Source organism: Gasterosteus aculeatus, chromosome 15 (assembly GCF_964276395.1).
Source record: "Gasterosteus aculeatus chromosome 15, fGasAcu3.hap1.1, whole genome shotgun sequence".
In the NCBI taxonomy this organism is placed as follows: Eukaryota; Metazoa; Chordata; class Actinopteri; order Perciformes; family Gasterosteidae; genus Gasterosteus; species Gasterosteus aculeatus.
In genome coordinates, this window is record NC_135703.1 from 6,390,190 (window position 1) to 6,405,899 (window position 15,710).

Genomic DNA, 15,710 nt, shown 5'->3' on the forward strand with positions numbered 1-15,710 from the left:
TCCACTTTTCAACTTTTGACCTAGACACAGTTCTTTCACGCACAGACAGTTGAGTGGATGGAGGAATGCCAAACCCCACTAATGGATTTTGTGGGGGATCAAGGGACAGGGAAACAGGGCCATTAGCACCGGAGTCCGAGGTGTGAAAATACTGTAGCCAATCCTCTGTGGCCTCCAGTGTCTGATCCCTGCCAAGATAAATAAAACTGAGACATTAGCTCGCTTGGTAGCCTCTGCCTTGTAGACAGACACTCAGTAGTCATGTGTGGGAGTCCGGTTTAAATGTCACGGCAAAAGTAATTTACTCAACATATGCACACGTCAGTCACGATAACAGCCCCCCCGTGGAGCACAAAGACAGTTTGCACTTTGCCTGCAGAATGCAAGATGAATTTGCTCATTGACAAAAAGGGATTTCCAGTGACATTGTTTCAGAATTCCGGAGCCTCGGTCTGTAGCAATGTTTATATTCTAGTCGTGGGAAGAATGAGCCTTTTGTGTAGGCGTGAAGAAGATGGAGAGTCCCAGGCTGGGTGAAACAGTTCTCTTTCAAAAAGGGAAAAGGAGTGTGAGCTACATTATAGGGTTGTCATTTCAATGCCTGAAATGCATCATGGGTGCTTTTTCAGGAAGCTTTGAAAGGGCTCAGGGTCGAGTTTCCTATCACATACACTGCAGGATATAGAATCTGTGCAGTTGCTATAATGTTAGGCGTAACACTAAACACTCAGGGCGTTGACAGGGACTCCGAAGCCTGCTATTCATATCCCGAGAGCTGTTTATTTCTCCTGTCAGTCACAGATATGTTTGTCACTTGACTTTGGAGATATAGCAGAGGTGCATTTCCGACCATCAGATTGTAAACCAACTTTTAGCCGTCAATCACAAAAAGAGGTGATTGTAAAATGAGGTGTCATACAGTCTGACATGCACGCGCACGACCACACACACACACACAGCGTGGTGGAGGGAGGAAATGGTGAAATATAAATTCTATTGTTTGTAAGAGTTGCCACTATACACAACTGGGAGAATGACCTCACTTCTGTTACCATGGCAATGACGTTCGACACGAGTGGGCTTGTCAGAGCGGGGCCGAATTACCACTGTCGTGTGTAAGCCGGCATCCTTTTTGGAGCTAACATGCGAGCATGGTGAGCTGCTCTGTGACTTGTTGAATGCATTAAGAATGCAATGTCACTTTATGAATGTCAAGCCCCAGAATGCAACAGGGTAGGCCTCGAGACTCTTTATGTGGATCTGCCATTTTCTGGGCAATAGAGGCGAGGGAAAGGAGAAGGAGAAAGCGTGAGTAGGTGGAATAAGAGGAGGGGAGAGGGGGGGACATATGCTCCTGCACTCCCATGCTGAGGACCAGCTCCTTCTCCAGAAAAACAATCCCGCTGGAGGGATAATCCCCCAGCGTGACGCCTCACACCCATTAATTTCCACCATTTTCTGCTGTGACTTTCAATACGCACCTTGCTGCCTTTCACTGACACCATTAGGCAATGTGTTGACCCATCAGGAACACCAGTCAATGTGAGAGAGCGCGCGTTTCCATGGCAACTGTCAATGTCCATCACCTCTGACGTGGTGGATGTGATGTTAATGCACAATGCCGAGCCATGCTCTGTTTGGATACCTATAAACCTGTCTTCCTACGAACTGGGCAAGAGGGGCCAGTGCTCCTGGGGGCCACCAAGCCCCCTGCCCCTGGTTATAGGCTACCTTATATAGGGTTATAAGTAAAACATATTAAGCTGAGCCTGCAATTTTCTTCCTTCTATGTGTTGAACCCCAACTTCAGAAAACACATTTTTCGTGTTTACAACTTTTGTCTTGTTTTATCTCTGTCTCCCACTCTGTGGTTTAGGTGAAAGTGATGATGCGTATCTGTCCATCTCTGGAGACCGCGGACTCCTCAGAGTCACAGTCCTTCTTGAAAGTGGACAGCAGGAAGAAGCAGCTGACCCTCTACGACCCAGCATCCAGCCCACACTCCGGTTCAGGGCACAGGAGGTCCGCCACTGTGGCCGTCCCAAAGATATTTGCCTTCGATGCTGTTTTTACCCAGGATGCCTCACAAGTAAGCAGGGGACATGTGTGTGTGCAACGTGTGTGTGTGTGTGTTTTAAGTGTCAGGCGGGAGTTGAACCTCTCAAGGACAAATGGATGTCTTCATGCTGGCAGGGTGTGGCCAGGGGCTTAGACAAAAAATGCCTGTCTCGGGTCAGAGGGCATTCTTACCAGTGTGGGCCGAACAGCTGGGTCTTTTAAGCCTTCTGGGGAATGATTTGAATCCACCGCAGTTACGTCTAACCTCGCCTTTTGTAGAACAGCTATATGTAACCTCAGCCCTCTGCAGCCCACAGCAGCCACACCCACCGAGATCAAAGACAAAGGTCAGATACATGTTTACCGGTTTCGCTCTTTCCGCCGCTTGGTCTCACACTATAATCCTTTAAATGGAGCAATTGCGTCTATATATATCCCCCCCCAAAAATCAGCGGCCAAGTATTTTATGCATTTCCCCGTTGTGCAGTGAGATGTTCCACCAAACCAGGTTCCAGGAGCAAGTATTTTCTTAACTAAGCTGCTGCTGCGGAGCTGAGGCCAAGCTGCTAGATTGCGCTGCTGGGACAGCACTGCTAGTGGGAACAGCAAGCTGTTCTGCTGTTGGAAGCCTTGTTTGCAATGTGACGAATGGGAAGGGGCCTCTGCTGCGGGAGCCCCGGCCCCAGAGGATCCATGCTGAAACAGATTGCAAAAATGAGCCACGCGTTGCAGCACATATATAAACAAACACACACGCAGACCCTTGAGCGATGGAAAATACTGGAACCCTTAATGCGATTTGGGTGTAACTAATGCCAAATAACAATTTAGTTTATAGTATATTGTTTCGGATTCATTGTTCTGTGCCCGTTTGATGTTATTTCTTAGGGGGGGCTTGTCTCTGCGTGTTTTTCCACAGGCTGAGGTGTGCTCAGGGACGGTAGCCGAGGTCATCCAGTCGGTGGTGAACGGTGCAGACGGCTGCATCTTCTGCTTCGGCCAAGTGAAGCTCGGTAAGCTCCTCCACTGGCAAGAGATTAGACAAGAGCCTTTGTTAGCTGGATAAAATTCTCATTGCTCTTTGTTGGCAGCACTTGATGTCCACAATTGGCTTAGTGGTGCACTGGGGTGAGTCAAGGAATGGGAGAGCGAAGGGAAAGGATGGGTGGTGAGTTCTGTGGAGAGGGGGGGCGGGAGGGGGCGAAGTGCTGCATCCAGGCTTCAGGGCTCAGTCTGTAATTAAAATCTTAGTAATTGGTCTGGGCTCTTAGGCCGAAGGGCTCTGCTCGTGCTGCTGTTTCCAGCAGGTATAATTCCACAGAATTACTGCTTCTGGCTTCTGTTTTTTTATTTTTTATTTTGCATGTACTGGATCCTGGACATAAGCCACACACCAGCTACTATTAATTTATTTCATCCGCAGCTGTTAAAAACAGTTACCCTCACAGTATATCCGCTGTTGGTGTCTATTTGTCAACTTCCTGCCCACTTCAGACAGCTTGATGAAAGAAGTCATTTCGGTTTGAGCAAATAGTGAGTGTGGCTGGCTTTCACATACGAGGCGATATTTCCATTTCCATCCCCCCCTCTCTCTTTCACACGTCCCCAGGCAAGACATACACCATGATTGGCAAAGACAGCTCCACCCAGAGCCTCGGCATTGTGCCCTGTGCCATTTCCTGGCTATTCAAGCTCATCAACGAGCGCAAAGAGAAGACGGGCACGCGCTTCTCCGTCCGAGTGTCCGCCGTGGAAATCTTTGGGAAAGACGAGGAGCTGCAGGACTTGCTGTCCGAGGTGTCAACCGGCAGCCTGCAGGAGGGCCAGTCCCCCGGCATCCACCTGAGAGAAGATCCCATCTGTGGCACTCAGGTGAGAAGCGTTCAACCTCTCTACTCTTTCTTTGTTCAGTGATCCTTTCATTCTCTCGGGAGGTTAAAAAGTCTCAGTCTGCCCGAGTATTGATCTTTTTCTGGCTATGATCTACCTCTTCCTCCCCCGAAATTGCTTGAATTTGTGTGTTTTCCCAGTCCGCCTCGCTCCATCCTACCCGCCTCTTAAATCCCTACTTTTGTTTCTACCGAGCCTATCTGCGGTATGGATGGCTTTCTTCTTACCTTTGTATTGACTCTCCTGTCAGCCTCCATCAGCATCTATTACCCGTGTGTTAGCACTAGCCCTCTCCAGCACAGTAGGGGAGGGTGGAACACTGTAGGTTTGAAGGCAATCACAGGTGTTGCTTTCAGATGTGGTTTTTTTTGGGGGGGGAGATGTATAGACTCCCGACTTCAAAGGCTGTGCAATTGTGTGAAGCGCCGTCTCGCTCCTCTTCTCAACAGCCACGTGTGGCCTGCCTTCTTTCGATCTTCTCTTCTCTTTCCACTCCCCTCTTTCTGTATCTCACCACAACCTTCATCTCATCAATGAGGGAAGTGGCCCCTGCCTCCCGCTCAACCATTACCTCTCCTAATCCTCCTCCCTCTGTGTGCATATCTGCTGTTCTAATCGCCCCCGAGACTCAATCTAATAGGCACGAAATGTTTGCCGGGGTCCAATTAACTGGCTCTCCTGTCCTCCCCCTCTTCTCCTGTAGCCTATTCCACATCTGTCCTCGTGCTCAAGCCCTATGCAGTCTCTCCTGTGCTCATTCTGACCCCGTTCTCTGTCTCGTCCCCCCCCACAGCTTCAGAATCAGAGCGAGCTGCGTGCCCCGACGGCTGAGAAAGCCGCCCTCTTCCTGGACGCTGCCATCGCCGCACGCAGCACCAGCAGACCCGATGTGGAGGAGGAGGAGCGCCGCAACTCCCACATGCTGTTCACGCTTCACATCTACCAGTACCGCATGGAGAAGAGCGGCAAGGGAGGAAGTCAGTACCATTCGTTTACTTGATCTTGAACTCCGTAACACTGTTCCAACAAGTTGATACGTCGCATTTATGCCGTACATTTCATTGGTTGTTGTTCAGGTTTCCAACACAAATCTTCCAACATGTGTGTTAAAAATGAGTTAGATTTGGCATAAACTTCCCTAGATTTAGCTATTCAAAGGTGACTTACCTTTCACACCTTTTCACTAATCATTAATCAGTTAGATGGTAGAGACATATATGATCAGTCTGAATGCAACATTAATATGTTCCTCATTTGCTGTGTTTATAAATTGATTGGTTTTGGTCTCTACTAGACAGAAACGGGTTTGTATGCAGGTATTGTGCTTTGATTAAGTGTGAATGAAGATTTCAAGCCTTGCTTGTTTAATGTTTGCTGCTGCAGATGCAATTACATCAGTTCCCCACACAACAATGTGAAGCCCTGTGTTGTTGTTTTTTTACATTGACAACCAATTCCCTATTTCAAGTGAGTAGAAGGGTAATGTGTTTGATTCCTGGTGGACGTTTATCGGTCGGGCTGCAATTTGGATTACAGTATGGGAATCTTACCCACAACTAAATCAATGACATCAACCGTCTTGTCAGAGCTGAGCTGTGCTGGGCCATTCCTGTCACCGGAGCACTGTGCATGAGGAACTGGCTTCAGAGAGGGAGTGTCCGGGCGGCGCTCACCTGGTTCTTCTTCTGTTGTTGGCACAGTGTCAGGTGGACGGAGCAGGCTACACCTCATCGACCTGGGGAGCTGTGAAAAGGTCCTGAGTAAAAGCAGAGACGGAGGGGGAGGCTTGTGTCTTTCTCTAAATGCGCTGGGAAATGTCATCATGGCTTTGGCGAATGGAGCGAAGCATGTACCTTACAGGTAAGAAAACACAGCATTCGTTTTGCTGTGTTTCAGCTGGTGAAGTTGTATCTATGAGTGGTTTCAGACAAGTTGCCGCATGTGTCGGAAGGCTCACAGTTTTTCTGTGTGACAGTTTATTCAGCTTAGTATAATGGCTTTTACTGGTGTTGCACAATATTATATTACAGTTACACAGGTATGAAAAGATTAATGACTTGTCAGCTCTGAGAATTCCAAATGGCTCTTCCTTGAATCATGTCAGTAATCTCTTTATTGTGCTTTTCGAAAAATACTACTGTGTTGTTTGCTAAAAACAATGTAAATTCACCATGTAGGGACAGCAAACTGACCATGTTGTTGAGGGAGTCCCTTGGCAACATCAACTGTAGAACCACCATGATCTCCCACATCTCTGATTCCCCCGCCAACTACGCTGACTCACTCAACACGATCCAGTTGGCATCCCGCATCCACCGGATGAGAAAGAAGAAATCTAAGGTACAACACCAATAAACTGATTAGCGCTGATGAATATGGTTAAAGATGTGCAGTAATGAACTTTTAAATAATGATTATCCAGTGCTACAGTCTTACTCCACAAGGAGACATTTAGCAACTGAAATGGATATTCATACAACAACTGTTCACCATTTAATGTAGTTCATTGTTTATATATGCAAAGTAATTGTTAATTTAAACATTGTATTTAAGTGTTGCTATTACAGCAATTACATTTCTAATGTGAATGTGCAACTGATTGTATTCATCATATTTCATGCCATGACTCAAGTCCCTAAATCTTTTTTCCTCTTGTAGTTCTGGAGCTATTAAGCAAATGAATGTGTGAACGCTTCTGTAAATGAAGGATTATTAGTGCAGTAACTCAGAGCTAGTTTTTCTCGGCTCTGCAACATATTATCGTGTAATCAATACCGCTGCTCAAAGAACTGTGACATGCATTCCTTCGGATTAGAGAAATATATGCTCCACATCATTAGGTGGAATGACAGCATGTATTTATTCAGTATTGGTCCAAGGCATTATTATAATGCAGACCACATACAGCAATTTGTATTATTGACATTTATTTCTGTGTGACTATTGATGTGAACTTTTAACCTTTAGATGAATATTGACAGGTTATGTTACAGGAATTAATATTTGCCATACGATGGATTATACAATGAAACAATTTAGAAATTAAACTACTATTATAAGGATAATAAATAAAAAGATTGTCACATTAATAGTATTAGATTGGATCACATTACTGTCATCACTTAATGAGATTTTTTTTTTTTTTGAAACACAAAAAGACTTCTCATCTGCTTGAACTCTGCTTCTCAGTATGCATCCAGTTCATCTGGAGGTGAAAGTTCCTGTGAGGAAGGGAGGATCCGCCGGCCACCCCACCTCAGGCCGTTCCACCCTCGTACGGTGGCCCTGGACCCAGATCTGCCCTGCGTGCTCAGTGACCCGGACTACTCATCCAGTAGTGAACAATCTTGTGACACTGTCATTTATGTGGGCCCCGGGGGAACTGCGATCTCGGACAGGGAGCTTAGTGACAATGAAGGTCCACCCGCCTTCGTTCCAATCATCCCCTCCCTGAACAGAAAGAAGCCTACAAAAGAGGGCCGCATGGACAGAGACCAGTTCTTCAAATGCAACACATTCGCTGAGCTCCAGGAGAGATTGGAGTGTATTGATGGCAGTGAAGAACCCACGGCCTTTGTTGGAGAGGTCAAGCGAGGCCAGGCTAGCCCCAAGGCCGATGTATCTAAGGAGAACCCAGGCTCCGTTTCACCAAAGACTTCAGCTAATATTTCTCACACCGAAGAGAGTATCTCCCCCAAACAATCCCCGAAATCTGTTGCCACACAACCGACTTCAACCACTCCAACCACTACATCTAAACCCGGCGATGCCAAAGCGCAATGCATACCATCGGACAGGACCAGCGCTGACGGAGAGAAGGTCTTGGTCTCAGAAAGCAGAGTTAGCACCAACAAACTAGCGGCTGACTCGGGGCCTAATGCTGAGCCTGTGGTGCGGGAGAAGGTGTACTTCAACAAGAAAGCTTTGCCCAAGCCAGCCCCACCACCTTCAGAGCACAGAGAACCCAGCAAGGAAAACACTGGCAATGAAGAAAGATCTAGCACCAGAATGCCTCCTGTAGGCATGAGCCACCAGGCTGTGAAAAGGAGGGATCCCTACACTTCCCCTCTGCTCAGAGCTCCGGTGGAGGTGTGCCAGGTGCGATCTACCTTGAGGGAAAGATGTCTGGATCGTGACATCCTTAGAGCCACGGTGACCTTGCAGCAGCCTGTGGAGCTGAATGGAGAGGATGAGCTTGTGTTCACTGTGGTGGAGGAGCTATCCATAGGCGGTATTGTAGATAATGGTCGGCCCTCCAGCATTATCAGTTTTAACAGTGACTGCTCCCTTCAGGCCCTGGCGTCTGGTTCCCGACCCGTCAGCATCATCAGCAGCATTAATGACGAATTCGACGCCTACACGTTGGCTGTGGGAGGCTCAGAGGTGAACATTGCAGTGGTCACTCCCCCCCAGGAAGGGGCAATGGAGTGTGTGGACAGCAGGGGTTCATCCATCAGCTCTTGGTTGAGTGAGGTTAGCGTCTGCACCTTGGAGAGTGAAGGGGCTCATTCGGCCGACGTTTTCCTTCCACAGGGCAAACACATGGGACCAGAGGCTGCCTTTTACTTTGACTCCCTGGATATGCTCCATTGTGTGTCTTCACCAAGAGGTGCCAAGAACTCCCTAAATGACAGTGGATTTAGTTTTTCCGAATTAGACAGCGATAGTGCCGCGTCAAGCAAACTATCCTTGACAAAGTGCCCTGCATCTCCAGAATCAGCCAAAGGCTGCCTCAGATTGACCAAAATAACTAAAGCTCACTCACTTAGCTCCTCTCAACTTCCACAGGGCCCCTCCATAGTCCACTCCAGTCTTCCCAGGAAGATTAAACCTACCTCATCCATCTCCCATAGTAGTAGCAGTAGCAGCAGCAGTAGAGAGCCACCAAGGCAAGAGGCTAAGCAGCAGGACCCTTGGCAGCGTGTTGACAAGCACACCGAGCCTATGTTCTCTGACTCAAGCAGCACCAGCAAATTTCTCCGAAATCCCCCCAGCGGTATCCCTTCCAGCAAGGCATCCAACAACAGCAACAGTGTACCTCGCCCACCCAAGGTGCAGGGGTCTACCTCATCCCAGAGGGTGGTCGATGGCTGTGAGAAATCAGCCAGTAAGAATCCACCAAGCAAAATGCCCCAGCTGAGACGAGGCGCCACCACCCTGGGAACAGTGCCCGTCATCCATTCCTCCACAGACTACAAGGGAAGCCGAGATATTACTGCATCTGCCACAAGCCTTAAATACTCCTCTCTGGGGAAAAACAACAAGGATAACTCGCAGAAAACGAGCAATCTCCCTAAACCTGGTTGCACTTCACCTCCACCTCCTCCAGTGCGAAAGTCCAGTCTTGACCAAAAGACTAAGATCCTGCTGCCCCAAAGTGCCTTAAAGTCAGCATATGGGGAAGCAGGAAGGGCTTTTGGGGCAAGGGCAGCTGTTTCAGAGGATGAGCTTGAGGTACGGCACAGAGCGGATTCAACCAGTTTCAAAACCTCCAGCCTCACAGCCAAAGTTACCTCCAGCCTCAAGGCCAGAGGGCCGAGAGGAGAAGCTGGGCAGCATTACGGAAGTCAAATGTCCCTGGAAAGTCTGTCCTTATCGGGTTCCAGACCTGCGCTTAGTAGGGAGAATAGTGGGGCCAGTCTGGGGAGCAGTAGTGGCAAATCCAGCAGGACCATTCCGAGATTTGGTATTCCCAATTCATCCAGCTCCCCTATAGCTACCTGCCCATCATCCCCGAGTGGGGGAAGTATGAGCAAACCTGGTCAAGCAAAAGCTGCTGTTAGTCCCAGAGCGTTAGGAGCGGTCAGCGGCAGTAAGGCACGCTCACTCTCAGTCAACAACTCCAAGGGCCTAAGCTCCTCCACCAAATCTTTGGCCACTCCCGTGACCAGAAATACCAACGCCAACCTGCCACCGTCAGGACGGACATCAGCCACTCGAACCACCGCCGCGGTCGGCAGTAAGCCTGGCCGGGGAACCATCATGGGCACAAAGCAGGCCCTGAAGGCCGCCAACAGCCGCGTGAGCGAACTGGCGACGGGGAACCTATCAGGCAAACACGTGAGAGGTTCGGGAGATTCGGACAGCGGGAATGACAGCGGTGTGAATGTGAGTGATGACAAATCGCCCGTAGCCATGCTGCCTTCTCCGTACAGCAAAATAACAGCACCCAGGCGGCCGCAGCGTTACAGCAGCGGCCACGGTAGCGACAACAGCAGTGTGTTGAGCGGGGAGCTGCCCCCGGCTATGGGCCGCACAGCCCTGTTCTACCACAGCGGCGGCAGCAGCGGATATGAAAGCATGATCCGTGACAGCGAAGCCACAGGCAGCGCTTCGTCGGCCCACGATTCCATGAGCGAGAGCGGCATGTCTTCTTCGGGCAGAACAAGGAGCTGCAAGTATCCCAAGAAGAGAGCAAATGGTGAGAAACAAACTGGTTTTCTGGGGTTTTACACTTCAATGGAGGCAATATTCACACATATCATACTGATATGTACAGGAGCAGTGTATTGTATGTGAGATGTCTCAAACAGTGATTGCCTGTGAAGCTACACACAATGCAAGAGCAGCCATTATTAAAGGCCTTCTCAGAGGAAATTAGCCTTATAGGGGTTCTAACTCTTTGAATCTATTCGGATGGGTGTTTCATTGGATTTTCGCTCCTCCTGAATCAGCAGAATACATTATTCATACATACTGTATATGGGGAAATTATAGTGAATATTTCCAGCAAGATGACTTTGAACCGTGTGATGAAATAAGATCAATTGAACACGAACAGCACTGGCCTGTTTCAGTTTAGTTGTAGCCCCGTATATACGTATATATACACCAACCTTTTGACCTAGCGGGCTGTGAATGTACAGAATAGCAACCCGTCAAACCCTCATTAATATGCAATCACCACAACTGTGCATGCAACTATTGTGTGTGTCACTAACTCAACCGGTGCCTATCTGACTGTGTAGGCTTCCAGAGGAGGCGGCTCATCCCGGCACCCCTGCCAGACTCCTCCTCCCTGGGTAAGAAGGCGGCCACAGCCGGCCAGTGGGTGGACTTGCCTCCTATGTCAGGGCCCCTAAAGGAGCCTTTTGAGATCAAGGTGTATGAGATCGACGATGTGGAGCGACTCCAGAGACGGCGTCTGGAGGAAACCACAGAGGTGAGCAGACGGTCACTCCTGACTCACCATGTAGACATGGTGGAACCGCTTGTTGAACTGTACCAGATAATATTCTGGTTCATGTTTTGTTTGTCAAGGTCTCCTTAAATCTCCTTGCTAAGCCTCAGCCATATTTTGCATGTGTGACATTGATGCCATGTACACTAAAAGATGTGTCAAACTGACTTGGGTTGTGGGAATGTCTTATCTCACTTCTTCCCAGTTTCTTTTTAAAGAACAAGACAGTAATGCCATGTCTCAGACGTCTGACCTTCAGTCAGCTCAGAGGCAAATCCCGGAGTTTAAATGTCTGCGTTCAGACTCCCAGAGCTTGGTATTTTGGCAGCGTTCCTAAGGAATGCCAAGAGTTCAGAAGGCAATTACTGACTAGGGTTAATTGGTTTAGGAATGAGTGATGACTCGGCTTACTGCTGACGATGGCGATGTGTGTGGGGAGTAAAATGAAAAAAAAAGACGATGTGAGAAGACCACTCATAGCATGTGTGATGAATGCAGGCCCAGCCCAGCACCAGCCCAAATCAGCTCACTGCGCTGATCACTGGACGCCTGATGGCTTTTTATAGCTGAATCTTCTTCTGTGGATCATTAACTGCTCCCACAAGTTTGCCGCTGCCAGACAGGGATTTGCTGAGAGACGATATTAAATCAGCTACGCGGCGCTTTGATTTACTTTCAATTAGGACAAAATGATCTTAGATTTTTCTCTACCAGCCATCCCTGCCTCGATGGAGAAATTGATTTTTGCTGTTTGCAAATTAGCATTGGAGTCTTGTGCATGTGCTCCAGTAGCTTGTGTCTACAGTATCTGTATATATTGAGATTCAGTCTCGCTATTCATTGTGTTCAAAGTCTGTGTTGTTTAACATGCTAACCTGTTCGATCTGTTTCCCCCATTCCTGTTTTCAGCAACCATTCCAGGATGTGGACACGGTGAGTTAACATTAGGGGGGGGGTTGCAACATAAGCTGTATTACGGTAGTTACATTACCGTGTTCATTATTCCGACCCACAATTTAGAAAACTTTTTTTTACATCCTGCCTATAATTCGGCTCCTTCAACTTCAAATAAGTATTAATTGATTTTTGGGCCAGTTTTGACTCTTTGACTCCATCCTTTCAGTAACTTTAGTCGACTGAACGTTTGAGGTGGCACTAATTAAATCTCTCCATTTCTCTCAGGGGCTGCTGTATTTTAACAGTAAGTTGAAGCTGTTGGAGAGAAGGCAACAGCAAGTGAGAGAACTGAGTGCAAAGTATGAGGTGTTGCTGGAGGAGCTTGATGACACCAAAGCCCGACTGATGATGGACCCCAGCAAGTGGATGGGAGAGTGTGAGTGACTGCTACATTTTCATTTACTGTTATTCATTATTTAATCGCTAAAAAACATTGAATGCAAAACATTTAACATTAATTTTTACCTGTGTTTTTTTTTTTAACAGTTGAAGTGGACCAGAATTTGGATAAAGAGTCTCCAGAGTACCTGGAGGCCTTGGCACAGGCCACAGAGGAACTGGAGTTCTGTGTCAATCTATGCAAGTCCCGTGTCATGATGGTGACCTGCTTTGACATCAGCATGCCGAAATCTGGCACCCAGGAGGGACTGCGGGAAGTCGAAGTCTGAGGGCAAAGAAAGTCGAGGTGGCGAAATGAGAAAGTGAGACAACAGAAGGATGATCAAATGTAGCGGAGAAGTCTATAGAGGAACAACAAGTGACATGAGATGAGATGTGAGTGGATCTTTGCATGAAAACATGAAGCACCCGACTACAGTGCCTCGTTGTTCAGGACGTGTCTTAATGGCAGAGGAATTAAACGTGAGCAGCAATGCCGTGGCCATCACTTACTCAAGAGTCAATGAACAACACCTGGAAGTGCCTTTTGTATTGTTTTGTTTTGACACAGCATTCTTTTCATACGGTGCGGGTATCCTAAGCGTACCTTTGCGAACCCTGAAAATCTTGCTTTTAAAAAAAAATATTTTATATTGCATTGTATAGTGTATTTATATGATTATGTGGTGTGTACAAATATCCTTTAAAGGGAAAGAAGAAAAAGAAAAAGCAATAAGCTAATGTTATTGCGCTCCCGGACTTTGCCTTTTCTCTTTTTTCAGACCTCAGTCCGCATTTTATCCATCATTCAGCCTCTTGCGCCTTATTTTAACTCTCTGGTTCTGTAGTTTTCTAGATTTTCAAACTGGACTATGTTATCTCATCAAGGACTGCATTTGCTGTTGTCACTCATCGCCTGCCAGCTGGCTTGTGAAAGCCAGCACGGCCGAGTGAATGTTTTTCCCTCCCGGTTGCCTTGATCGAAATGGTGTCTCGGTGGATGCACAAAGGTAGAGCGGCAGTTTTGTTGGGAGACGGAAGGCTTATTCAAGCCGTCCGAGCCTGTGTTTTTTTCTCACTAAAAATGAGAGATTACGCCAAAACATATCAATCAGAGGGCCACTGTGATGGACGGCGATGGACTCAGTCAGCTGCCTCAATCCGGCATGTGGTCCAGCGACCCTGAGAGAATAAACCCTCCCGGTTTCCGATAGCTTGTGGGAATTGGATGATGACTGATTACGCCGATAGCAGTTCTCATCAATGAGCCAAATTTCTCTCCAAATGGACTGGGTGCTACCTACGCCCTGTTGAACAAAGACAAACAGATGAAATAGCACAAGTCGAACACAGTTGAACAACACTTTTTCAAGTGCTACCAAGCCTCGGCTCTATGCATTCCAATACATTTACTGCGACTACTGTAAGAACCTCGATGCTGACTTGAGGGCAGCAACGCAGTTTGGCCTCTTTCGTCCCCTGGTTTATTTTTTCCATTTTCTTTCGTAGGCAAATCGACAAAGCTCGGACTCCGTAAATGCTAGTTTCTTGTTAAATGATGCGTTGACTAATATCAAATGATCGTGACATGGTTTAGGAGAATCAATCAAGACATCAGCTCTTTGTAGCTGCCAGAACATGCTGACGCGGAGAGAAAGAAGAAGATCATGAAAAGGATTGTTTAGTAAAATAACTGGCTTTGTTGTATTTTAGTGTGTTTGATTTCTATATCTGTTACAAATATGACTTTGTTTTCTTTCTTTTACTAAGATGTACTCTCTCAGGGCTTCTCTGAAGATGCTGCATGAGGTTTTTTAATCATTTTTGAAGAATTATTTCTACTCCATTTTTACCATTCTAATTTTTTACAATAACTTCAATTTTTCACTTTCCAACGTGGGGTTTAGCTCATAAATGAAATAACTTTTACCAAACCAAGACCTTTTTTTCAAGAAATGATTATATGTGAGGTCATATTTCATATCAAAACCCATATTTTCGGATATCTTTGTTTTTGTATAGGATTTTCAAACCCTGTGTATAAATGTACGATACGGCAGCTTGTGTTTTACTTTTACAGTACCTGTGAATAAAATGTTCCTTCTTACTGATGAATCAGAGTTGAATGTCTTTTCCTGCTGCACATATTCTACATTCACACCATTGCAAAGAAAAAAGGCACAAACTATTTTTCTTTCTACAATCTTCTCAGTAAATTTACTTTATTTTTGTCACTGTAAATCACTCTCAGCAGGCGATCACATGCCATTTCTTTCAATAAAAGTTGCGTACACATCTGTGACATAAGAAACTAAATTTAATGTTTGAAATACGCACATAGCAACGTAGCTGAGCAGAGGTCTGACCAGCCAGCATTGAAAACACCTGTGTGCCAACGCTGTACAATGAAACATGTCATAAGGCCACACCTTCCCTACAAAAAGGTGGCGGTTGGTCGAGCAGGTTAACTGTTTTGTGTCATTAGCAACACACCAAACAAGAACCACATTAGTAGTTTATTCCATGAGGAATCTGTTGATATATTTGCTTCAAGGTTAATCCTGTAGCAGTTTTAAACATCAAATCGAGTGATGAACATTGTCAACTGCTGCAGGTTACAGTGACTGCTGCAAAGACCCAACAGCCAAATGCGCATTGACATTAAAGATGGTTGTCGTTGAAAAATGATGATGTACTAGATCAGTTTTCTGCTCCCTTCAATCAGCAGCAGCAAATTGGAAAAATAGTTTTGACTTTGATGTATAGGAAATTGCATAAAAAGAGAAGGTGCGGGTCCAGAGTGATTAATTACTCCCTGTATTAAGGAAACGGCCTGTTGCACAGCGTGATACGCGGAGTCCTGTTGAGCATTGTGTGATTTTGTGTGTGTGTGTGTTGAGCTCGAACTTAAAACCTGCTGTGCAATAACATCTCACCTCCTACTGGTTAATTCTGTTTTGATCAAAAGCATAAGAGGTTCACTTGGCGGATGGCCAGCTGGTTAATATTTTCTACTTAATAATTATTATTTTTTTATGTTTTACATTTTTTGCTTTCAGTCTTGGTCAGTTTTGGGCTCTTTTTGACACTTGTGATAACACTTCCAGGCAGTTCACAGCACACGGGAATCCCCTTACACCCGACTCGGACAATTGCAGCGTAGGAACTTCAATCTTTTCCAGTCAAACCTTCTCCAGTGGTGATCTGGCAGACGGCAAAAGCCTTGTTTTGACACACTACCCGGGAC

The 15,710-nt window shown here is 46.6% G+C and overlaps 1 protein-coding gene across 9 annotated transcripts in view; it reads left to right on the top strand.

The window, feature by feature from the left end:
• kif26ab (kinesin family member 26Ab) overlaps positions 1-14,583 on the top strand; it is a 61,149-nt gene extending 46,566 nt beyond the window's left edge. For all 9 annotated transcript variants that reach the window (XM_040199760.2, XM_040199761.2, XM_040199762.2 and 6 more), the window contains 11 exons: positions 1,877-2,089; positions 2,978-3,071; positions 3,668-3,930; positions 4,742-4,925; positions 5,649-5,808; positions 6,126-6,288; positions 7,138-10,369; positions 10,917-11,110; positions 12,038-12,061; positions 12,311-12,461; positions 12,572-14,583. In XM_040199760.2, coding sequence (XP_040055694.2) covers positions 1,877-2,089; positions 2,978-3,071; positions 3,668-3,930; positions 4,742-4,925; positions 5,649-5,808; positions 6,126-6,288; positions 7,138-10,369; positions 10,917-11,110; positions 12,038-12,061; positions 12,311-12,461; positions 12,572-12,753 — 4,860 coding nt within the window. In that variant the 3' untranslated portion in view covers positions 12,754-14,583. The remainder of the gene's footprint in view (positions 1-1,876; positions 2,090-2,977; positions 3,072-3,667; positions 3,931-4,741; positions 4,926-5,648; positions 5,809-6,125; positions 6,289-7,137; positions 10,370-10,916; positions 11,111-12,037; positions 12,062-12,310; positions 12,462-12,571) is intronic.
• The last annotated feature ends 1,127 nt before the right edge of the window (positions 14,584-15,710 follow it).